The 26530-nt window shown below is 42.1% G+C and overlaps 1 protein-coding gene across 8 annotated transcripts in view; it reads left to right on the forward strand.

The window, feature by feature from the left end:
• The window catches only part of LOC124002902 (eukaryotic translation initiation factor 4B-like), a 50760-nt gene extending 24264 nt beyond the window's left edge, over positions 1-26496 (forward strand). For 6 of the 8 annotated variants that reach the window (XM_046310724.1, XM_046310727.1, XM_046310728.1 and 3 more), the window contains exons 8-13: positions 1663-1842; positions 2116-2368; positions 5755-5846; positions 12544-12796; positions 24872-24944; positions 26131-26496. In XM_046310724.1, coding sequence (XP_046166680.1) covers positions 1663-1842; positions 2116-2368; positions 5755-5846; positions 12544-12796; positions 24872-24944; positions 26131-26211 — 932 coding nt within the window. In that variant the 3' untranslated portion in view covers positions 26212-26496. Of the gene's footprint in view, positions 1-1662; positions 1843-2115; positions 2369-5754; positions 5847-8911; positions 9026-12543; positions 12797-24871; positions 24945-26130 lie in introns of those variants that run through there. The other 2 variants (XM_046310729.1, XM_046310730.1) reach the window with 2 other exon arrangements.
• Positions 26497-26530: the final 34 nt, after the last annotated feature.

Raw genomic sequence — 26530 nt, forward strand, 5'->3', positions numbered from 1 at the left:
GTTGACCACATGTTTTATACAGTTGCCTAACAGGTATTTTACTTTTGGGGGCGGGGTTAAGTGCCTTTCTCAACAAGAAACGGGAGATGTTACATGTGAACAGAGAGCTTTTTTTATACGTACATTGACACTGCCAATTGTTGGCCATGGAAACTTAATTAAAAGTCAATCTATATGAACCCTGTATGTATCGGTATCTATGCAAGGACCGGTTTTGTTTTTTACTTTACCATCTAATGCTATTTCACTGTTTTGGTTTGTTAAATGTGATACGCGAGAGTGGTGTATGTAATGTCAGTTTTTCTGTTTTCCGTTGATCGTCTATTTGTTTGCGTCTTACTGTCTGCAAACAGCTTGTTTGTCATGAATATTCTGGAAAAGTTGTGCCTAAAATGGATCGTATTAGCCGCTAATGCTAATTGCTAGTTAGCTGGCTAACTCCCAATGGTTAAATCAGACTTTCCCAAACTCCACGAGGTGCAAAAACAGGGTAGTGCGTATAGCCCAGTACATCACTGTGCCAAGCTTCCTGCCATCCGGGACCTCTATACCAGGTGGTGTCAGGAAGGCCCTACAATTTGCCAAGGACTCAAACAACCTAATCGTAGACTGTTCTCTCTACTACCGCACGGCAAGCAGTTCTGGAGCACAAAGTCTAGGTCCAAAAGGCTTCTTAAACCCCCAAGCCATAAGACTGCTGAACAGCTAATCAAATGGCTACCTGGACTATTTGCATTTTATAGGCTACTGCTACTCGCTGTTTATCTATGCGTAGTCACTTTACCCCTACCTACATGTACATATTAACTAAATTACCTCGACAAACCTGTACTCCCGCACATTGACTGGGTAATGGTGTGCCCTGTATATAGCCTCGTTATTGTTATTTTATTGTTACATTTATTTTTATTTTTACTTTAGTTTATTTTGTAAATATTCTCCTAACTCTTATTTGTCTTACAAGCCCTTAACCAATAATGCAGTTAAGTAAGCATTTCACTAAGGTTTACAAAGGTTTTGTAAATGTGACATGGTGCCAGTGTGCCACATGTGCATTCTTGTGCTAAAATCAAGCTGTTTCTTAAATACGGCAGCTCCATTTTTTTTCTTCTGTGAACAGCTTTTTAAGCAGCCATCACGTGTATATTTGTGTGCCTTCATGAGCTGTACAGTACCAGTCAAAAGTTGGGACACCTACTCATTCCTGGGTTTTTCTATATTTTGTTTTTGCTGCATTGTAGAATGAAAGTGAAGACATCAAAACTATGAAATAACAGACATGGAATCATGTAGTAACCAAAAAAGTGTTAAACAAATCAAAATATATTTGAGATTCTTCAAAGTAGCCACCCTTTGCCTTGACAGCTTTGCACACTCTTTGCATTCTCTCAACCAGCTTCATGAGGTAGTCACCTGAAATGCATTTCAATTAACAGGTGTGCCTTGTTAAAAGTTCCTTTCTGGAAGTTCTTTCTAAAATAAAGTAGTAAAAATAAAGAATCCGTAGAATAAGTGTCCAAACTTTTGACTGTACTGTCTGTATATAACCCCATAACTAAACAGAAGAAGTGCTTCCCTGTGTTGCCCTCATATTTCAGTTAGACAGCGGTATGGATAAAGCGACTAAGTCTTGGCGCTTGTACTCCCTCTACTCTACCGCAGCCTTTGGCTCCCGCAGGGATAGGGATGACGGAGGGCGCCGTGCCTTCGGCAGTGGGTACCGCCGTGACGATGACGATCAGAGTGGCGGAGGTAGTGGTAGCCGCTATGGGTCCCGGGATCGCTACGGCGGAGACCGGGAGGGCCGGTACGAGAGGCAGGACGAAGGGCGCGAGGAGAGAGGTGAGAGTAAACTACCCTCAAATTGTTCTCAATAGTTTATTTATTACAGTTTATTATTCTGTGTTATTCAACCCTGTAACCACATGTCCATCCTGCTACCCCCACTGACACCACCCTTCCCTCAGGTTCCCTGCCTAGATCCCCTTTAAATAATTAGCAGTGCTATATTACATCTCACTATGAACAGGACTCCCTTGGGGATTATGCCAAGGTTCAAATTAAGGTTAAATATACACAATGTAACCCATCTCTCTCCCCACTACGCACAACCAGGTGGTCCCACCGAGAGGCCCAAGCTGGTCCTGAAGCCGCGCAGCATGGCCAAGGAGGAGCAGCAGGCCGGCAGCGGTGGGGCTCCCCCAGCTGCTCCGGCAGCTGCCCGCAGCTCTGGTCGAGCCTCCATCTTTGGAGCGGCCAAGCCCGTGGACACAGCGGCTAAGGAGCGGGAGGTAGAGGAGAAGCTCCAGAGGCAGCTGGAAGAGGACCAGTCCAAGGGCTTCGATAGGAAACCTCGCGACAGAGACAGGTAAGGGGTTGTGGGTATAGCAGGAAGCGGCAGAGCTGAATTGAGCGTGAGTCTGGTAGAGTTCTTGAGTGATTTTTATGGTAAGCAAAACACTATGCAAGAGTAATCTGGTGCAACATAAACAGCATTATAACTCAGATTTTGTGCCCATATTTAATGTTTTCAGCTCTAAATTATTACACATTTTGTAATAGCTACAGCAGCTGTTTATTGGTAATTTGGTCATGGGACCTCTGGAAACAACCTTTCCCTGAATTGTGTGTGTTATAAACTCAACAAAAAAAGAAACATCCTCTCACTGTCAACTGCGTTTCTTTTCAGCAAACTTAATTTTTGTATGAACATAAGATTCAACAACCGAGACATAAACTGAACAAGTTCTACAGACATGTGACTAACAAATGGAATAATGTGTCCCTGAACGGGGGGGGGGGGGGGGTCAAAATCAAAAGTAACCGTCAGTGTCTGGTGTGGCCACCAGTTGCATTAAGTACTGCAGTGCATCTCCTCCTCATGGACTGCACCAGTTCTTGCTGTGAGATGTCACCCCACTCTTCCACCAAGGCACCTGCAAGTTCCCGGACATTTCTGGAGGGAATGGCCCTAGCCCTCACCCTCAGATCCAACAGGTCCCAGACATGCTCAATGGGATTGAGATCCGGGCTCTATGCTGGCCATAGCAGAGCACTGATATTCCTGTCTTACAGGAAATCACGCACAGAACGAGCAGTATTGCTGGTGGCATTGTCATGCTACAGGGTCATGTCAGGATGAGCCTGCAGGAAGGGTACCACATGAGGGAGGAGGATGTCTTCCCTGTAACGCATAGCGTTGAGATTGCCTGCAATGACAACAAGCTCAGTCCGATGATGCTGACACACTGCTCCAGACCCTGACAGGCCCTCCACAGAGTACAGGCTTCTGTCTAACGCTCATTCCGATAAACGAGAATCAGACCATCACCCCTGGTGAGACAAGACCGCGATTCGTCAGTGAACAGCACTTTTTTGTCAGTCCTGTCTGGTCCAGCGACGCCATCCTGTACCTGTCCTGCAGGAGTGATGTTTGGATGTACCGATCCTGTGTAGGTGTTACATGTGGTCTGCCACTGCGAGGACGATCAGCTGTCCATCATGTCTCCCTGTCTTAGGCGTCTCAGTTCGGACATTGCAATTTATTGCCCTAGTCACATCTGCAGTACTCATGCCTCCTTACAGCATGCCTAAGGCACGTTCACGCAGATGAGCAGGGACCCTGGGCATCTTTCTTTCTGTGTTTTTCAGAGTCAGTAGAAAGGCCTCTTTAGTGTCCTATGTTTTCATAACTGTGACCTTAATTGCCTACCGTCTGTAAGCTGTTAGTGTCTTAACGACCGTTCCACAGGTGCTCATTAATGTTCATTAATTCTTTATGGTTCATTGAACAAGCATGGTAAAGTGTTTTAATAAAGTGTTTAAACCCTTTACAATTGAAGATCTGTGAATTTTTTACAAATTATCTTTGAAAGACGGGGTCCTGAAAAAGGGACGTTTCTTTTTGTTGTTTTGTATGTCACACACAGTATCAGTCAAGTTTGGTCACCTACTTAATCAAGTGTTCTACATTGTAGAATAATAGTGAAGACCTAAACACTATGAAATAACACACATGGAATCATGTAGTAACCCAAACAGTGTTAAAAAAAATCCAAATCTATTTATGTAAGAGCAGATGGGATGGCATATTGCTGCAGAATGCTGTTTTAGCTGTGCTGGTTAAGTGTGGCTTGAATTCGAAATAAATCACTGACTGTGTCACCAGCAAAGCACCATCACACCTCAATGCTTCACGGTGGGAACTACACATGCGGAGATCATCCGTTTTCCTACTAATCAGACCAAATGACAGATTTCTGTCAGTCTAATGTCCATTGCTCATGTTTCTTGGCCCAAGCAAGTGTCTTCCTCTTATTGGTGTCCTTTAGTAGTGGTTTCTTTACGTGAATCAGGCCTTCGTGGTCGAATTGCTGCAGTCTCCTCTGAATAGTTTATGTTGATGTCTGTTACTGGAACTCTGTGAAGCATTTATTTGGGCTGCAATCTGATGTACAGTTAACTCTAATGAACTTAACCTCTGCAGCAGAGGTACCTCTGGGTCTTTTTTTCCTGTGGCGGTCCTCATGATAGCCAGTTTCATCATAGCGCTTGATGGTTTTTGCAACTGCACTTGAAGAAACTTTCAAAGTAATTTAAATGTTTCACTTTGACTGACCTGTATGTAATGATGGACTGCTGTTTCTCTTTGCTTATTTGAGCTGTTCTTGCCATAATATGGACATAGCCTTATTTGGTAAAAGGCCATCTTCTGTATACCACCCCTACCATGTCACAACACAACTGATTGGCTCAAACACATTAAGAAGGAAAGAAATTCCACAAATGAACTTTTAGCAAGGCACACGTGTTAATTTAAATGCATTCCAAGTGGCTACTTCTTGAAGCTGGTTGAGAGAATGCCAAGATTGTGCATAGCTGTCAAGGCAACGGGTGGCTACCGTGAAGTATCTCAAATATAAAATATTTTTATTTGTTTAACACGTTTTTGGTTACTACATGATTCCATATGTGTTATTTCATAGTTTTGATGTCTTCGCTATTATTCTACAATGTAGGAAGTAGTAAAAAAAAAAACATGGAACGAGTTGGTGTCAACCTTTGACTGGTACTGTGTATTTTCATGTTTGTGGGTCATTCCTAAAACTAACATGCTGACCACACCAGCCGCATTGCGTGAGCATTGCAAAATAAATTGACACATACATTATTATGTCAATCATTTCATACAAACCTCTTGTGTGCATCAACTGTCTGCGTAGTCAGGCGCTAAAATCGAACTTGTTTCTTTTTTTGATGCTTGATGTGATGCAAGTCCCACCTCACCCATCTCCTCATTGGTTTTTAGGAGCATATACCCACTTGTGTGATTGAAAGATTAACGTCCAGTTGGTGCCGGTAATGCACCTTAAGGGGAAACCTAGAAACCAACTATCTGTGGATTAGTTGTTGGAATAAAGAACACATGATTTTGTGTGAACCAAAAATGGGATCCAGATAAGATCCAGATAAAAATGACCTTGTTCAGGTACAATAACATCCCAATGTTTTTATATCCCAGGACAAATTAGCTAGCAACAGCAAGCTAGTTAGTTAAATGTTTATACTTGTCCCCAAATGAATATTGTTGGTTTAGATTTCGTTTTGATATTTCAACACGTGTCCAGATCGCGTTTGGTGAGCATGTTGATTTTTGTCGACCCACACACGGACGTGCCTGGTCTAGTCAGCATGTTATTGATATTATTCATATCGTCTTAAAGTATTTACTCAACCTTTCTCTTCTGTCCTCAGGGACCCAAGCTGGAGGAATGAGGAGCCACCCTCTGAGCTGTCCCGCACAGGAAGTGAGTCATCACATCCCGGAAGTACCTCTGGAGGGAGAGGTGAGGGTCAAGCTTATTTTGCTTCTTCTGAGTTCAATGCGGTTCTCTTTGTAGTCTCTTCGCTTGTGGTGTAAGCACTTTTAGATGATCAGGTTTAAGTTTTACCCACAATATTCAATGTATTGTCACTGTATATATTTGTTTTCAGACTAGTGGTCCCTTTAAACAGTCACTCTTTTTCAGCAGTATTTCAGGAAATGCATATCTATAGTATATACAGTCCAGTGAATGTTGCTGAGCGGTGGACGGCTCATAATAATGGCTAGAACGGCGCAAAAGGAATGGCACCAAACACATGGAAACCATGTATTTAATACCATTAGTCTTATTCCGCTCCAGCCATTACCACGAGCCTATCCACCCCAACTTAGGTGCCACCAGCCTCCTGTGATACATTGGGGTATAAAATGATTGACAGCCTTGAATAATTCAAATACTGAGTTATAGTATCGCAATGCTCATTAGTACCGTGGCAAGTAGGGTTGGGCTGATGTGACTAAATTAAAATGCAAGACGATATATTGTGACGTGCAAGATTACTCTATTTGAATTTTACAAATCAAAACTGCGGTTTTATCAGTTAGGCTGTATCAATATGTTGAAAATTCTAAATTAATTAACTAAGCCTTATTTTATTTTTTTGCCACCAATGATTTATTTAATGAGAATGTGACTATAATATTGTTAATATTTTATTTTGTCCCTGCCCCCATCCTCGCAGGAGGCCTTTTTGGTGGGCAGTCATTGTAAATATTTTTTTATTTTTTATTTCACCTTTATTTAACCAGGTAGGCAAGTTGAGAACAAGTTCTCATTTACAATTGCGACCTGGCCAAGATAAAGCAAAGCAGTTCGACAGATACAACGACACAGAGTTACACATATAGTAAAACAAACATACAGTCAATAATACAGTATAAACAAGTCTATATACAATGTGAGCAAATTAGGTGAGAAGGGAGGTAAAGGCAAAAAAGGCCATGGTGGCAAAGTAAATACAATATAGCAAGTAAAACACTGGAATGGTAGTTTTGCAATGGAAGGATGTGCAAAGTAGAAATAAAAATAATGGGGTGCAAAGGAGCAAAATAAATAAATAAATTAAATACAGTTGGGAAAGAGGTAGTTGTTTGGGCTAAATTATAGGTGGGCTATGTACAGGTGCAGTAATCTGAAAGATGCTCTGACAGTTGGTGCTTAAAGCTAGTGAGGGAGATGAGTGTTTCCAGTTTCAGAGATTTTTGTAGTTCGTTCCAGTCATTGGCAGCAGAGAACTGGAAGGAGAGGCGGCCAAAGAAAGAATTGGTTTTGGGGGTGACTAGAGATATACCTGCTGGAGCGTGTGCTACAGGTGGGAGATGCTATGGTGACCAGCGAGCTGAGATAAGGGGGGACTTTAACTAGCAGGGTCTTGTAGATGACATGGAGCCAGTGGGTTTGGCGACGAGTATGAAGCGAGGGCCAGGCAACGAGAGCGTACAGGTCGCAATGGTGGGTAGTATATGGGGCTTTGGTGACAAAACGGATTGCTCTGTGATAGACTGCATCCAATTTGTTGAGTAGGGTATTGGAGGCTATTTTGTAAATGACATCGCCAAAGTCGAGGATTGGTAGGATGGTCAGTTTTACAAGGGTATGTTTGGCAGCATGAGTGAAGGATGCTTTGTTGCGAAATAGGAAGCCAATTCTAGATTTAACTTTGGATTGGAGATGTTTGATATGGGTCTGGAAGGAGAGTTTACAGTCTAACCAGACACCTAAGTATTTGTAGTTGTCCACGTATTCTAAGTCCGAGCCGTCCAGAGTAGTGATGTTGGACAGGCGGGTAGGTGCAGGTAGCGATCGGTTGAAGAGCATGCATTTAGTTTTACTTGTATTTAAGAGCAATTGGAGGCCACGGAAGGAGAGTTGTATGGCATTGAAGCTTGCCTGGAGGGTTGTTAACACAGTGTCCAAAGAAGGGCCGGAAGTATACAGAATGGTGTCGTCTGCGTAAGAGGTGGATCAGGGACTCACCAGCAGCAAGAGCGACCTCATTGATGTATACAGAGAAGAGAGTCAGTCCAAGAATTGAACCCTCGGGCACCCCCATAGAGACTGCCAGAGGTCCGGACAGCAGACCCTCCGATTTGACACACTGAATTCTATTAGAGAAGTAGTTGGTGAACCAGGCGAGGCAATCATTTGAGAAACCAAGGCTGTCGAGTCTGCCAATGAGGACGTGGTGGTTGACAGAGTCGAAAGCCTTGGCCAGATCAATGAATACGGCTGCACAGTAATGTTTCTTATCGATGGCGGTTAAGATATCGTTTAGGACCTTGAGCGTGGCTGAGGTGCACCCATGACCAGCTCTGAAACCAGATTGCATAGCAGAGAAGGTATGGTGAGATTCGAAATGGTCGGTAATCTGTTTGTTGACTTGGCTTTCGAAGACCTTAGAAAGGCATGGTAGGATAGATATAGGTCTGTAGCAGTTTGGGTCAAGAGTGTCCCCCCCTTTGAAGAGGGGGATGACCGCAACAAATATGAATTTGTTCTTAACTGTGTTGCTTAGTTAAATACCACAGAAATGGCAGTCTCAAATAATTTTGTCATTAACGGCACAAAATGATTATCGGATATCGCCATATTTGGAGTAGTATATCGTAGAAGAGGTCCCCACAAATTTCGCCCAACCCTTGTGACAAAACATGAAGCGGATGTAACTGATTTAAGAAAATGGCCGTAATGTTGGAAACAAACAACTGTCTTGTCATCCAGTCATATTTATTTTCCCCCCCCCAAGCCATAACGCACAATATATTACATAAAGCAGTTTGGGAGTTTGGTCTGCTTTTTGTCATTTTTGCCATGGAAAAAATATTGGCATACTGGTAATAGAGGTCTACACTGGTCCAAAAAGTTGGACCCATCCCGAAATGGACCTGGGGCTTTCCCACCCGGACCGAATATGCATAATTGAGCTTTTTTTAAATATAGAAACCTTTTCCGATTGGACCTGAGAACAACTAAACCCGTATAGACCTGTTTGGATCCAGAACCCTAAAGTACTTTTTTTTTTAAAGCTCCTTTATTAACCGGAGCTGATAAAGCGCAACAGAAGATGAGCCTCTCTAGAAGGAGGGGGAATGGACGTACTGTGAGCGAGTGACATTGGGAGGGAGAGAAGAGAAACGGCAAGTAGACTTGCACTTTAGAAGACTAATAGCTGCTATAGCTTGGTTATTTATCAATAAATATGATTACGTAGTACTTGTCTTAACGGCTTCAAACCGGGAGTCGCTAGTTAAACTAGCTAATATTAGTTAGCTAGCTAGGCTAATTGAGGCTGCAGTGCATGTGTTTTCTCATTGTACAGTTATAAATAACTCTTCAGAATATTAATGCCTTCAGAAAGTATTCATACCCCTTCACCTATTCCACATTTTGTTGTTACAGCTTGAATTCAAAAGGAATTAAATATATTTTTCAATGTCTGCTTTTTAAATTTTTGCCAATAGGTGCCCTTTGCGAGGCATTGGAAAACCTCACTGGTCTTTGTGGTTGAATACGGGTTTGAAATTCACTGCTCGGCTGAGGTACCTTACAATTATCTATGTTAAATACTATTATTGCATATTTGATTTGTTAAGCACATTTTTACTCCTGAACTTATTTAGGCTTGTCATAAAAGGAGTTGAATACTAATTGACTCAAGACATTTCAGCTTTACATTTTTAAATAATTCCACTTTGAAAATATGGGGTATTGTGTGTAGGTCAGTGACCAAAAATCAAAATTGTATCCATTTGTAATTCATGCTTTAACACAAAAAATTTGCAAAAAGTCTAGGGTTGAGTACTTTCTGAATCCACTAAGTAGCAGCCTACCTGTTGGCTCTTGTTCGTTGCCTATCCTTCACAAATTTTTATTTGTCATTTTATTTCCATGACTAGCCTATTAGCCGCTTTGATGACTTCTGATTGGCCCACACCAAGCTGAACGCCACGCTCAACTCTGGTGAAAATGATCAAATGGCTCTCTTGACTGCCGTTGTCTCGTTTGGATCTGTACGGGCCCTTCTGGACAAGACAGTTAAAGTTACACATACCAGTGGTGGATTTAGGCATAGGCGGCATGGGGGCACCCTCACACAATGATTCTTTTTTATTCAGAATGGAGATATTTGCACGTCGCGTTAATGATATCATGTCACAGTGTGGGAATGTGGGTCAATTAACCTTATCGGAGTGGGCGCCCTGATTCTAAGTTGTGATCTAGGCAGGCTACTGCCTGGGAAGGTCTCCCACTCAGAAGTATGAGATGGGGAGGGGGTGGGGTAGGTTGACCTACGGTCTCCCCACTGGAAGCCCGAGGTAGGGGGAGCGGGGGAATCTATCAAATAGAGCACCTCTAACTTTGTATAGTACTAATGCAATTAGTTGTGCAATTTAGTTTGTTTCTTGTTTGAAGTGCAATAGTGTAATAATCAGGTTCTCTTAAATGTGTTATTCTATTTGTGTGATATAGGATTTGTACAATTTAGTTTTATTTGTTAGCAATAGGGTAATATTGTCATTTGATTCTCATTATATGTATTTATATACAATTTGTTTCTATTTGGCTTTGTTACTACTTTTTGATATTTTGGTTATTTTTGTATATATTATATTTATATAGTTTCAAATGTTATGATTTGTGTTCCAAATGTCTGAATAAGAGCCAGTTTGCACTGTGAAGGGAGTAGTACACAGCGTTGTACGAGATCTTATGTTTATTGGCAATTTCTCGCATGGAATACCCTTCATTTCTCAGAACAAGGATAGACTAATGAGTTTTAGGAGAAAGGTCTTTGTTTCTGGCCATTTTGAGCCTGTAATCGAACCCACACATGCTGATGCTCCAGATATTCAACTATTCTAAAGAAGACCAGTTTTGTTGCTTTATTACAACAGATTTTTCAGCTGTGCTAACATAATTGCAAAAGGGCTTTGTAATGATCAATTCGCCTTTTTAAAATGATCAACTTGGATTAGCTAACACAATGTGCCATTGGAACACAGGAGTGATGGTTGCTGATAATGGGCCTCTACGCAAATGTCGATATTCCATTAAAAAATCTGCCATTTCCAGCTACAATAACAATGTCTACACTGTATTTCTGAGCAATTTGATGTTATTTTAATGGACAAAAAAGTGTTTTCCTTTCAAAAACAAGTACATTTCTAAGTGAACCCAAACTTTTGAATGGTTGTGTGTATGCTGTGTGTACTGTGAGTGTGTATACCCATATATATGCATACTGTGTATATACAGTTGGAAGTCGGAAGTTTACATACAACTTAGCCAAATACATTTAAACTCAGTTTTTCACAATTCCTAACATTTAATCCTAGTAAAATAATAAGTTGGGGAATTTTGGCCCATTTCCTCCTGACAGAGCTGGTGTAACTGAATCGGGGTAACTGTAGGCCTCCTTGCTCGCACACGCTTTTTCAGTTCTGCCTACAAATGTTCTATGGGATTGAAGTCAGGGCTTTGTTATGGCCACTCCAATACCTTCACTTTGTTGTCCTTAAGCCATTTTGCCACAACTTTGGAAGTATGCTTGGGGTCATTGTTCATTTGGAAGACCCATTTGCGACCAAGCTTAAACTTCCTGACTGATGTCATGAGATGTTGCTTCAATATATCCACATAATTTCCCTCATGATGCCATCTATTTTGAAGTGCACCAGTTCCTCCTGCAGCAAAGCACCCCCACAACATGATGCTGCCACCCCCGTGCTTCACGGTTGGAATGGTGTTCTTCAGCTTGCAAGCCACCCCCTTTTTCCTACAAACATAACAATGGTCATTATGGCCAAACGGATCTATTTTCGTTTCATCAGACCAGAGGAAAAGTACCATCTTTGTCCCCGTATGCAGTTGCAACCCGTAGTCTAGCTTTTTAATGGCGATTTAGGATCAGTGGCTTCTTTCTTGCTATGCGGCCTTTCAGGTTATGTCGATATAGATACTTTTGTATCTTAACTCCAGCATCTTCACAAAGGCCTTTGCTGCTGTTCTGGAATCGATTTGTACTTTTTGCATCAAAGCACGTTCATCTCTAGGAGACAGAACGCTTCTCCTTCCTGAACAGTGTATGACTGCTTGGTCCCATAGTGTTTATACTTGCATACTATTGTTTATACAGATGGACGTGGTACCTTCAGGCGTTTGGAAATTGCTCCCAAGGATGAACCAGATTTGTAGGGGTCTACAATTTGTTTTCTGAGGTCTTGGCTGATTTATTTTTATTTTCCCATGATGTCAAGCAAAGAGGCACTGAGTTTGAAGGTAAGGCCTTGAAATACATCCGCAGGTACACCTCCAATTGACTCAAATGATGTCAATTAGCCTATCAGAAGCTTCTAAAAGCTGTTTAAAGGCACAGTCAACTTAGTGTATGTAAACTTCTGACCCACTGGAATTGTGATACAGTGAGTTTTATAAGTTAAATAATCTGTCTGTAAACAATTGTTGGAAAAATAACTTGTCATGCACAAAGTCCTAACCGACTTGCCAAAACTATAGTTTAGCAAGAAATTTGTGGAGTAGTTGAAATGACTCTAACCTAAGTGCATGTAAACTTCAACTGTATTTGAATACTGTGTATGGTCTTGCTTTGCATGTCTCTTCACCAAACTAAAATCACAGCATCCCATCTTTACCACAGCCTCACGGCGCAGAGAGAGCGAGCGCTCAGTGGAGAACGAAGTATTCAGCGGTAAGGAGGACGACCCTCCCTCTCCTGTGGCTCGCCCCTCTTCTGCCAACTCTTCCACCTTCTCATCCAAGGAGCCCCTCAAGGTGATGCCTGCACCGCCACCTAAGGATAGTGTCTGGGCCAAGCGGCCTGCATTGAGTACCGGGTCCAGCGAGGGATGCGCCCCTTTCTCTACCAGTGACACGGCACCTCCCAAACTGAGGTCAGAACATGTTCTTATACGTCTTCTATATTGTATAGTATCTCTAGATAATGAAGTGGCCAATTATGTCTCATATTGATGTCACATCCATTACCAAAAGCCTGTCTATTTTAACCTCTTCGCTATAGGGGGTGCTATTTTAATTTTTGGATGAAAAACTTTCCCGTTTTAAACAAGATATTTTGTCACGAAAAGATGCTCGACTATGCATATAATTGACAGCTTTGTAAAGAAAACTATGACTTTTCCAAAACTGCAAAGATATTGTCTGTGAATGCCACAGAACTGATGTTACAGGCGAAACCCAGATAAAAATCCAATCAGGAAGTGCCACATTTTTTGAAACCGCCTCATGCCAATGACTCCTAATATGACTGTGAATGAGCTATGAATGACCTTCCGTTTTCCACGCATTCCCCAAGGTGTCTACAGCATTGTGATGTCTTTTTAGGCATTTCCCTTGAACAATGGCTGTAAGGAACCATATATGGCATGTTGTCTCCCGCAGAAAACCTTGCATAAAATACTGAGGTAGCCATTTTTCCAATCGCTTCTTATGAGAAACCAACTGCCTCGACGGATATATTATCGAATAGATATGTTAAAAACACCTTGAGGATGGATCCTAAACAATGTTTGCCGTGTTTCTGTCGATATTATGGAGCAAATTTTGAAAAAAGTTTGCCATTATAGTTATTTTTCGGTCGATTTCTCAGCCAAAACTGATTAACAAACGGGACCTTTTCCGCCTACAAAAATATTATTTTAGGAAAAAAGGAACATTTTACTATCTAACTGGGAGTCTCCTGAGTGAAAGCATCTGAAGTTCTTCAAAGGTAAATGATTTAATTTGGTTGCTTTTCTTATTTACGTGAAAATGTTGCCTGCTGCCAGCAGTGCAGAGCATTATGCCATGATAAACTTACACAAATGCTTGTCTAGCGTTGGCTGTAACGACTATTTTGAAAATCTGAGATGACAGTGTTGTTAACAAAAGGCTAAGCTTGTGTTTGAATATATTTATTTCATTTCATTTGCGATTTTCATGAATAGGAAAATGTGCGTTATGGTAATGCACTTGAGGCTATGATTACGCTCCTGGATACGGGATTGCTTTTCGCCAGAGGTGTGTCTAAGAGTAGTTTAGGATTGTTTTGTTGCAAGCTAGTTAGTTAAACGTCTCAATGACCCATCTCTTTTCAGCTTGCGTTCTACAAATGAAAGGATCGAATAAGGGTAAGACTCTCAGAGACATCAAAGACCTTGTGCTTGTGTGTTGTATTAGAAGTTCCTTCCAAAGGAGAAATGGAGACTTTGTCCTAATCAAATCCCAGAGGGGACCGACTAGGCCTTTCGGTCCTACTCTAAGAGATTCTGAGTGTGATTGACACTTTTGGGTTCTATTCACCCCCTCACCGTTCAATCACTGCTGGATAATTATATTTTACAACATCACCAGGACTTGACATTGACTTTTATATGCACTTGTCCTTTGGACAAGTAGGAATTATTTTATATATATATATTTTTGTTTTTGTTTTTCTTGTCCAAAAGCCCTAGTCACTTGTTTCAACAACAATAAGATTTAACACAGAATCAGACAAAAATGTAGGCTACACTCGACCTATTGGCTTCTTGGCATATTCAAGCCTGTCTCAAAATACAACACTGCCTCTAAGGCTCTCCTGGAGAATGGTTGGCATAGCCTGACAACGTACATTAAATTATTCTGCTGCTCTGTCGTTCGCTACATACTTTGGTCTGAGACTGCCATCATTGAAGCTGTTTCTGGTGACGCTAACGAGGGGCGTCAGCTATTGGATCTGCTCTAACCAATCAGAGTATCAAAGCCGAATGTTCAAACTACCGCTTTGCCCAAGTGTGTTCTGGGTCTGGCCCAACCCATTGTTTACTGGACCAATCAGACAGCCACGAATATGTTCACATTCGGTGACTGGCCGGGGATGTTCTCAGATCTAGACTCATTAAGGAGAAGAAACAAACGTCTATGGGTTTAGCGTTTAGCCAGAGCAAGGAGTCTTGGGTAGCCAGGCAATGGTTCGCCACTCATTGGTTGCGTTTACACAGGCAGCCCAATTCTGATATTTTTACCACCAATTGATCTTTTGACCATTCATATCAGATCTTTTAACATCTGATATTTTTCAGAGCTGAACTGATTAGCCAAAGACCAATTGGTGGAAAAAAATATCAGAATTGGACTAAAGTAAAACGTAGCCTTGGTGGCCTATAAAATATTGTAACATAAGCACAACCAGATCGTTTTTGTCTTTATAAAATAATTCCTTCCACGGCTGAAAATTAAGGTCGTCTCTATAAATATGTCTACGGTTCATAACTCTCTGGGACAGTTCTGGGAGCACATTAAAACATTTAAAAAGCAATGAGGCTGATGGAACGCTAAAATGTTAGTTTTATTTCTTCATATTATAAGCTCAACAATACGCACATGGCTTTGGGCTATGCATGAATGTTCCAAAATGCTATTAACGGGAAAACACTAATCAAAAGCCCACCGCATATGCCTTAGCGGTTTCAGGTGACAGATGAAAATACCCGTTAGAAATTAGAAAGGAGATCTAAAGATGCATCAACTAGCATGCATTGCGACAATGACGAGCTGATTTCGAATACCCTTACTAACATACTGCATACTTAATGAGTATATACTATATACTATTAGTACATTTTAGAATACTGTAAATAAACGGCATCTTTTCAGTTGTGTACTAGTGCTTCGCCTGTCTACTGGAAATGGATGATTTTGCTCTGCAAGCACTTGCTAGCTTGCTAGCATAACAAATGAAAAGCTAAAAATGTTACGATTTTGGGTGTGTTCATAAATTCAATCTGGAGTGCCGGCGTGCGTTCTGGGCGTTCGTAAATCCAGAGCGTTGTCAGATTGTCTGTAAATTCAGTGATTCACTCTCGGGGTGTTCACACTGGACACTGGAGTAAAGCATTCAACGGCAGTAAAGCACCCAAGTGAACTGTCTAACGTTAGCTAGCTACTTCCAGACACAAATGAGAGAACACCTCACTGACAGTTTTACTCGCCCTAGCAGAGCTGATTAGGCTGTGTTCATGTTATACAGATCGTAGGTGACTAACTGTGCTGCTGGCAACAATTTTTTTCATTTTTTATTAAAAAGTCCAACTTTTACTGACACCGGCTGTATTCAATGGGTGTTGAGCGTTGGTAAATTCATCAGGTATTCTGCGCGAGAGTGCTCTGAAATCGGAGTGGATAGCCAAAATGAACAATATCCATTGACACGCAGGACGACTACCACTTAGCTGTGAATAATTAAGTCCATAAACGTTGGGTTAGTTAATATACTGCCTAGCAAGTTCAATGTGTTAGTAGCCAACTAACGTTAGGGAACTAGCTAACATACAAACTAGCTAACGGTACATACTGCTGTAATTCTATACGGTTCGTAAGGATAGCGTAGCGAACAAATTGTCAGCCAACATATCATGTAACTTATTTGATGTCATTACTTAATTACATTGCTCAACATGTTCTTAACATTTGTCATAATTAGTTAAAGCAATTAATTTGTATTCGATCTCTTCAGACTTCAGCTGCATATTTTCCACCATTTTCTTCAAATCTGAAAATGTTTTGAAGCCACGCCATTTTCGGAAGAATTGCATTATGGACCCTAAAGGCATGGAAATATTGTCCGCTACATGTATAATTTATTTTTGGGGGACATTTTGTACGACATCTGGGAACTTATGGCATACTAACTATATCCACACTATGACCAATAAGCATACTATATACTCAATTCACGTCACAAATAGTACGGTTAGCGCGGTTAGTATGAGTATTCAAATACAGTTTAGGATTATGCCTTTGGCTGCTGGACAAATAAACATTGATTTTTGAAAACTGATAGAACATGAGAAAAATGCTCGTTACAATGTCATATTTAGTGTTAAAATAATTCCCTCATTTCTGTGGTTGTTTTGCTTAGGCTAGGCTACTTTGATTGAACCAAGCTAAGACGTGCTTAATAAAAATGACATAAACCTCCAGGCTTAAAAAAAAATTAAGCTGGAATATGTAACTTTTTTGGTGATCCAACAAAATTATCATAGAAATGTGCGTTATACGGTGCATTCGGAAAGTATTCAGACCCCTTCACCTTTTCCACATTTTGTTATGTCAGTCTTATTCTAAAATGGATTGAATACATGTTTTTCCTCCATCTCCACAACACCCAATAATGGTGAAACGAAAACGGGTGTAAACATTTTTGCAAATGTATAAAAATAGAAAACACCTTATTTACATAAGCATTGCCTGTCAGAGCAAAAACCAAGCTATAAGGTCAAGGGAATTGTCTGTAGAGCTCAAACTTCCAAAGAAGTTTGGAACCAGACTTCCTAGAGCTGGCTGCCTGGCTAAGCTTAGCAATCGGGGCACGCTCCAGAGTTCCTCTGTGGAGATGGGAGAACATTCCAGAAGGACAACCATCTCTCCAATCAGGTCTTTATAGTAGAGTGGCCAGATGGAAGCCATTCCTCAGTAAAAAGCACATGACAGCCCGCTTAGAGTTTTTCTGAAGGAATCTTAACTATGAGAAACGAGATTCTCTGGTCTGATGAAACCAAGATTGAACTCTTTCGCCCGAATGCCAAGCGTCACGTCTGGAAACCTGGCACCATCCCTACGGTGAAGCATAATGTTGGCAGCATCATTTTGTGTGTGTTTTTCAGCGGCAGGGACTGGGAGACTAGTCAGAATTGAGGGAAAGATGAACTGAGCAAAGTACATAGATCCTTGACGAAAACCTGCTCAGGACCTCAGACTGAGGCAAATATTCACCTTCCAACAGGACAACCATCCTAAGCACACAGCCAAGACAACGCAGGGGTGGCTTGGGGACAAGTCTCAATGACCTTGAGTGGCCCAGCCAGAGCCCGGACTTGAAGACCGATCGAACATCTCTGGAGAGACCTGAGAGAATTTGTGCAGCAATGCACCCCATCTAACCTGACAGCGCTTGAGAGGATCTTCAGAGGAGAATGGGAGTAACTCTCCAAATATAGTTGTGCCAAGATTGTAGCATCATACCCAAGAAGACTTGAGGCTTTAATTGCTGCCAAAGCAAACATTTGAGAATATTTCTTTAAACCTGTTTATGCTTTGTCATTATGGGTTATTGTGTGTAGTGATGAGGGGGAAAAACTTTAATCCATTTTAGAATAAGGCTGTAACAAAATGTAGTAAATGTTTATGTTGACAGAATCAAGCCTTTAGACATTAATGTTAATTGTCCTATATATTTGTCAAACTTGCCTATAGTTATGTTAAGTCTCATTAAAGTAGCCAATATGCATATCACCTACACTCTGTGTAGGCTTTTTTATTTATATACATGAACAATAGATTTGAGTTTTATTCCAATGTTGGCCTCTGATCCATTTCTGATCTAGGTAATTTTTTAATTTTCTTTAATTGTCCATTTGGACAACTTAAATCTATATTCTTATTGTCAAGAAATAGTTTTAACCCTTGTCCGGGACAAGCGTTAATGTCTAGCCCTGATCATGTTCCAATTCTAAAATATACTGAACAAAAATATAAACGCACCATGCAACAATTGCACCTTTTCTCTGAGTTACAGTTTACATTTACATTTACATTACATTTAAGTCATTTAGCAGATGCTCTTATCCAGAGCGACTTACAAATTGGTGCATTCACCTTATGACATCCAGTGGAACAGCCACTTTACAATAGTGCATCTAAATATTTTAAGGGGGGTGAGAAGGATTACTTTATCCTATCCTAGGTATTCCTTAAAGAGGTGGGGTTTCAGGTGTCTCCGGAAGGTGGTGATTGACTCCGCTGTCCTGGCGTCGTGAGGGAGTTTGTTCCACCATTGGGGAGCCAGAGCAGCGAACAGTTTTGACTGGGCTGAGCGGGAACTGTACTTCCTCAGTGGTAGGGAGGCGAGCAGGCCAGAGGTGGATGAATGCAGTGCCCTTATTTGGGTGTAGGGCCTGATCAGAGCCTGGAGGTACTGAGGTGCCGTTCCCCTCACAGCTCCGTAGGCAAACACCATGGTCTTGTAGCGGATGCGAGCTTCAACTGGAAGCCAGTGGAGAGAGCGGAGGAGCGGGGTGACGTGAGAGAACTTGGGAAGGTTGAATACTAGACGGGCTGCGGCGTTCTGGATGAGTTGTAGGGGTTTAATGGCACAGGCAGGGAGCCCAGCCAACAGCGAGTTGCAGTAATCCAGACGGGAGATGACAAGTGCCTGGATTAGGACCTGCGCCGCTTCCTGTGTGAGGCAGGGTCGTACTCTGCGGATGTTGTAGAGCATGAACCTACAGGAACGGGCCACCGCCTTGATGTTAGTTGAGAACGACAGGGTGTTGTCCAGGATCACGCCAAGGTTCTTAGCGCTCTGGGAGGAGGACACAATGGAATTGTCAACCGTGATGGCGAGATCATGGAACGGGCAGTCCTTCCCCGGGAGGAAGAGCAGCTCCGTCTTGCCGAAGTTCAGCTTGAGGTGGTGATCCGTCATCCACACTGATATGTCTGCCAGACATGCAGAGATGCGATTCGCCACCTGGTCATCAGAAGGGGGAAAGGAGAAGATTAATTGTGTGTCGTCTGCATAGCAATGATAGGAGAGACCATGTGAGGTTATGACAGAGCCAAGTGACTTGGTGTATAGCGAGAATAGGAGAGGGCCTAGAACAGAGCCCTGGGGGACACCAGTGGTGAGAGCGCGTGGTGAGGAGACAGATTCTCGCCACGCCACCTGGTAGGAGCGACCTGTCGGGTAGGACGCAATCCAAGCGTGGGCCGCGCCGGAGATGCCCAACTCTGAGAGGGTGGAGAGGAGGATCTGATGGTTCACAGTATCGAAGGCAGCCGATAGGTCTAGAAGGATGAGAGCAGAGGAGAGTTAGCTTTAGCGGTGTGGAGCGCCTCCGTGATACAGAGAAGAGCAGTCTCAGTTGAATGACTAGTCTTGAAACCTGACTGATTTGGATCAAGAAGGTCATTCTGAGAGAGATAGCGGGAGAGCTGACCAAGGACGGCACGTTCAAGAGTTTATATAAGGAACATATGACTGGGTAGGTGCAGAGGCACACCCATTTAAGTCAACTACTTGGGAGCCAGACCCAGCCACAAAATGGCTTTATTACAGACAGAAATACTCCTCAGCAACGTTCCCTTCCGACCCCAGTAAGACTAGCTGTCGCTAATGGGGAACGTAATATTTCAAATCAAAACCCCTCTCCTCAGACGATCCCTCAGGTGAAAGAAGCCACATGTGGAAGTCTTGGGCTGGCGTGGTTGAGGCCGGTTGGACGTACTGACAAATTCTTACAAATGGAAGAGAATTTCTCTACCATAAGCAACATTCAATTCTCCGGTAACAGCTCTGGTGGACATTCCTGCAGTCAGCATGACAATTGCACTCTCCCTCAACTTGAAACATCTGTGGCATTCTGTTGTGTGACAAAACAGTACATTTTAGTGGTATTTTATTGTCCCCAACACAAGGTGCACCTGTGTAATTATATATATATATACCTTTATTTAACTAGGCAAGTCACAAATTCCTATTTTCAATGACTGCCTTGGAACAGTGGGTTAACCTCTCTGGGATCGTTCGGGACGCTAGTTTCCCACCTCACCAATAGCCAGTGAAATTGCAGGGTGCCAAATTCAAAACAAATCTCATAACTACAATTCCTCAACCATACAAGTATTTTACACCATTTTAAAGATACACTTCTCTTTAATCCAACCACAGTGTCCGATTTGAAAAAGGCTTTTTGGCGAAAGCAGAACATATTATTATGTTAGGTCTGCAACTAGTCACAGAAAGCATTCAGCCATTTTCCAACCAAAGAGAGGTGTCACAAAAAGCAGAAATATAGATAAAATGAATCACTAACCTTTGACGATCTTCATCAGATGACACTCCCAGGACTCAATGTTACACAATACATGTATGTTTTGTTCGATCAAGTTCATATTTATATCCAAAAACCTCAGTTTACATTGGCGCCATGTTCAGAAATGCCTCCAAAACATCCGGAGAAATTGCAAATAACAGAAATACTCATAAACTTTGAAAGATTCATGTTTTACATAGAATTAAAGATAAACTTGTTCTTAATGCAACTGCTGTGTAAGATTTCAAAAAAGCTTTATGGCAAAAGCATAATATTCAATAATCTGAGAACAGCGTTCAGCCACAAAAGCAAGCCATACAGTTATCCGCCAAATTGTGGAGTCAACAAAAGTCATAAATAGCATTATAAATCTTCACTTCCCTTTGCTGATCTTCGTCGGAATGCACTCCCAGGACTTCCACAAGAAATGTTCGATTACGTCCATATTTATGTCCAAATACCTCAGTTTTGTTCACGTTTCCAAAGGCACAATGCGCGAGCGCAAAATCCAGACGAGAAGTAACGAGTTCCGTTACAGTTTGTAGAAACCTGTCAAAAGATGTTTACAATCAATCCTTAGGGTCTTTTTATAATAAATCTTCAATAATATTCCAACCGGACAATAGCGTATTCATTACAGAGGAAATGGAAGGAACGGTGCGCTCGCGTGACCGCTCGGTAAACAACTGATTGGCCTCAGCCTAGTCCACTTGTTGAAACCGCTCTTATTCGACACCCTTCCACAATAGAAGCCTCAAACAACTTTATAAAGACTGTTGACATCTGCTGGAAGCCTTGGGAAGTGCAATCTGGCCCCATAGACACAGCATATTGGATAGACAATCACTTAAATGAAACTACAAACCTCAGATTTCCCACTTCCTGGTTGGATTTGTCTCAGGTTTTCGCATGCCATATGAGTTCTGTTATACTCAGACATCATTCAAACAGTTTTAGAAACTTCAGAGTTTTCTATCCAATACTACTAATCATATGCATATATTAGAATCTGGGACAGAATAGCAAACAGTTTACTCTGGGCACCTTATTCATCCAACCTTCTCAATACTGCCCCCCTGTCACCAAGAACTGCCTTGTTCAGGGGCAGAACGACAGATTTGTACCATGTCAGCTCGGGGATTCGATCTTGCAACCTTTCCCTGACTAGTCCAACGCTCCAACCACTAGGCTAGCTGCCATGCGGTTTAATCAGTTTCTTGATATGCCACACCTGTCAGGTCGATGGATTATCTTGGCAATAGAGAAATGCTCACTAACAGCGATGTAAATAAATGTGTTCACAATAAGCTTTTTGTGCGTATTGAACATTTCTGGGATCTTATTTCAGCTCATGAAATACTTTACATGTTGCGTTTTATTTTTTTGTTCCGTATAAATTGGTGATTGTTTCCCCTTCTAGCTCTTCTACCCTTCTAGAGTTTAATGGTCCTTCTGTAGCTCAGTTGGTAGAGCATGGCGCTTGTAACGCCAGGGTAGTGGGTTCGATCCCCGGGACCACCCATACGTAGAATGTATGCACACATGACTGTAAGTCGCTTTGGATAAAAGCGTCTGCTAAATGGCATATTATTATATTATTATTATTATAATGATTAGCTAAAGCAGAGGATATGGGAGCGATTGGGTGGATTTGGACGAGGAGGCCACGTCTTGACTGAAATGAATTGAAGAGTAGCACTGCCCAATTCTGGTCCTGGATAATCTCTCCTGTTGGTTCTCTTGTCTTGTTTCATTGGCTAGCTGGTCTGGAGGTTTGACGACAAGCAATGTGGAAGCTCGCCCACCAGTACTTCACTCACACACAATAATTTCAAATGAATGTGGATGATGAGATGGGACAACGGAAGTAACTTTGAATAATTGGAATCACTCTAATTTACTGAATTGTCAGTTGAAACAAAACCCAGGAAAGAGGAGACGGCAGGAACAAAACTGGGCAGCCCTGTTGTAACGCAAAGTGGGGAACGCTTGGTCTTGTACGGGTGCAGTGTCTGCTACTTTCCCAGAGTAGTATTTAAAAGGCACCAAAGGACCTGAATCCAGTAGAAATAACACTCTTTTCCATAAAATGTGTCTCTTTGTTCCTTATGTACACACCCCTGGTGTTATCAAGCTGTTGACAGATTTTGTCTGGGCTCTCCCTTCCAGACGAGAATAAAGTGGACGGTGTGCATCTGGACTGGGGCCCACCATGGGGGAGAGGGCGAGCCCCAGTCCAGATGGCCGAGGAGAGGGGGACAACAGAGACCGACGAAGGGAGGAAGACAGGTCAGCCCAAAACGAGTGGCATTAGTGGAATAGACAGGGTATTGCAGCCAGGGCACCTCTAAAGGTTGGTTTATGGTTGGTGCGTCAACCGTTGTTGGGAAAGAAGAAAGTTAAAAGAAATGCAATTGCTACCCTTATCCTTCAAAACAAAGGTCCTCAAATGCTTGCTAGCTAAGTGGAAGCGCCTTCACCAGGGCCCAATACTGTTCTCGGTGAGGAGAATGTGGATGCAACCGCCTATTCCTCGACTCATGGCTTTCCCAAAGGTGACTGCACAGCATGAGACAAGAAGCCAGGGCTAGCTTGTCTTCACTACAAAAGCACAACATGATCATTTGGAAGTTTTGAACATTAATTTACCATGACTGTATTATGTAAATATTAATGATAAAATAACAACCGCGTAAGGGTTGTAGTGAATGCTTGTGGGGAGTAGAATTCACACTTTTAGACTTTGTTTAGATCGCTAATTCCAGTGTGGGACTCAACGAACTCTCAGCGCATTTTATGCACTGTATACATCTTACACTCCAGAACAGTAGTTGGCGATGTCAGTGTAAATGTAAGAAAATGTAAAAATGCTGACTGTGGTCGCAAGCTAGCAAACTAGTTTTGTTCCAGGACCTTGTGTGCGTTTGACTAATTAGTGAGAATTGTTCATTTCTTTTCTCCCTTTTTTTTTCTCCCCAATTTTGTGGTATCCAATTGGTAGGACTCGGCGAAGGTGGAGAGCCGTGCGTCCTCCGAAACACAACCCAACCAAGCCGCACTGATTCTTGGCACAATGCCCACTTAACCCGGAAACCAGCCGCACCAATGTGTCGGAGGAAACACCGTACACCTGGCGCCCTTGTCAGCGTGCACTGCGCCCGGGCCGCCACAGGAGTCGCTAGTGTGTGATGGGACAAGGACATCCCTGCCGGCCTAACCCGGACGACGCTGGCCCAATTGTGCGCCGCCCCATGGGTCTCCCGGTCGCGGCCGGCTGCGACAGAGTCTGGACACGAACCCATAATCTCTAGTGGCTGGCACAGCTTGCACTGCAATGCAGTGGCTTAGACCATTGCGCCACTCGGGAGGCAGCAGCTAGCTCACTTGTTACCTTGCCAGCAACACTCTGCATTCTTGCTAGCTTGTTGGCTCGCCATGCAAATAATAAATATGATTAGAAATATTTCACTAGTATTCTAGTATTTGCTTGCAAGGTGCCTAACTTGGCGATCCAAAATATCTTTGGTAATAGTACTGGCTGATTTCGCCTTGGTTTTCCTCATGAAAAAGAAATCTCACTGAAATAGAGGTTTGTGACATGGAGGTGTGCGTTCATGTGGGTGTTTTCTTGCATGTGTCGTTGCAAGAGGAAACGTTTTTGTCCACTTCTTTAAACTGGATGGAACTAGTTAAGATTGCATACGTTCTCATGGTGTTGTCACAGATGTTGGTCAGTATCCCCAACTTATAACATTTGTGTTCTAGCCCCGCACAAGCACACCTGAGCTTGACTTAGTTGAGTAGTTAAATCAGGAATGCTTGTTTGGGCCTTAAACAGAAATGTGTCATGTTGAGGACATAAGTCTAAGTCACCAACACGAGTGTTACCTGTTAACCAGCCTTTAGAGGTTATTCAAGAGATTGGGAGGGTGAATATTATTAGTTGTCTCCTGCATATCCACTTATGAGTGGATCATATTGGATCAATTGGAATTATTTAGTGTCCTACTGTTGAGCAGTGTGCTAGTGCCAGTTTGTGCACTCACAGGCTCTGACCCGCTGCAAGACTTAGCTGGACAGTGAAGTTTATCTTGGTCTTTATTCTGTTTGTAGAAAGTCTAAAAGAAGAGGCCGAGACTCAAGACCTGCACCAGAGCCAAAGAAATACGAAGAGTCCCCCACCCTTGTGAGTTCTGGTGCCACATAAAGTGGTCTTGACACACCCCATAGTGTATTTTCCCCAAACCCCCACACACAATTCCCACCTCCCATGTAAAGTTTTGATGATACAGGGGTAGTTTCAGTTTCTGAATAATCAATCTTCCACTGAAAGTCTTCAGTCCTTTACCGCATTTATCCCTTCACATTGGCTTCAGTCCTCTACTGAAACTGCCCGTGTAACCGCCCTTTCAGTGTCCCTCATCGTCACCAGCCTTTTTCCTCAGTTTCCTTTTTTGTTCTTCTGTCTTTTTGGCTTTTATTGCAAAGTCATATAACAGGAAAAACATGGGTCACATTTTGACACGTTTTCTAAAATATGTATATATATACAAAAGAGTTATGCATACATATAATGCATAGCAGGTACAGTGTAATTACAGTTTAGGTGCAGTGTGATATAGTTCTAAGACTGTACCCAAACCGTCCGAGCGCCATTGTGTGCAAATTGATTTTGTCCCCCCACACCAAATGCAATCACGAAACGTAGGTTGAAATATCAAAACAAACTCTAAAGCAATTACATCACTTTGGGGACAGGTCGAAAAGCATTAAACATTTATGGCAATTTAGCTAGCTAGCTTACTGTTTCAAGCTAATTTGTCCTGGGATATAAACATTGAGTTTTTATTTTACCTGAAATGCACAAGGTCCTCTACTCCGACAATAAATCCACACATAAAACAGTCAACGGAATAGTTTCTAGTCATCTCTCCTCCCACGCTTTTTCTTCTTTGTACTTTATATTGCGATTGGCATATAACTTTCATAGTTACCATGACTGACTGAACTTGGTTCATCTTTCCATCACCCATGTGGGTATAACCAATGAGGAGATGGCATGTGGGTATCTGCTTCTATAAACCGAGGAGATGGGAGAGGCAGGACTTGCACAGCGTTCAGCGTCACAAATAGAACTGACTTCCAATTTAGCAACACAGACGCTTGTTGGCGCTATAATTGAATAGCATGTATGTTTAAATTTATTTTGCGACGTGAGCGGTGTGGTCAGCATGTTACGACAACTGTTATATCCGTTACCTGTAGTTGCACTGTACCATGTAAATGCATAAGTATTTAGAACTTTTATTGTAAAGTGGGACCAAGTGAGCAATGTTAGGATCTCTCCTGCTCTATTTTGTTTTTTGTTTCAGAAATTCAGCTCACCCGGTAAATACGCTGCTCTGCTAATGGACAGAGAGCAAGGAGATGACTCAGAGAATGGTGTGGAATAAAACCAGAAGGGGAGAAAGAAGAGGAAATCCAGAATATCACATTAAATATGAACATCTCCTCACCTGGAGTAGAGGCACCTGGGAAAGTCATCACTCCTTCATTCTTTACTCAAAACCCATCCCAGACCCCTTCCCTACCCCCTCTCTTCAGGACTTTTCAGTTTCTAAAAAGAGTAGTCACATACTGGACTTGTTTTAAATGGAAAAGGTAAGGGGAGTAGTCGACACTCAAGAAAAGATAATTTAATTAATTGTAATAAATAAATAAAGTGGTGTAAAAAATGATTGCTTATGTTTATGGTATTCGTTCGGTTTCATC

This window comes from Oncorhynchus gorbuscha, linkage group LG18 (genome assembly GCF_021184085.1).
Source record: "Oncorhynchus gorbuscha isolate QuinsamMale2020 ecotype Even-year linkage group LG18, OgorEven_v1.0, whole genome shotgun sequence".
Taxonomy (NCBI): Eukaryota; Metazoa; Chordata; class Actinopteri; order Salmoniformes; family Salmonidae; genus Oncorhynchus; species Oncorhynchus gorbuscha.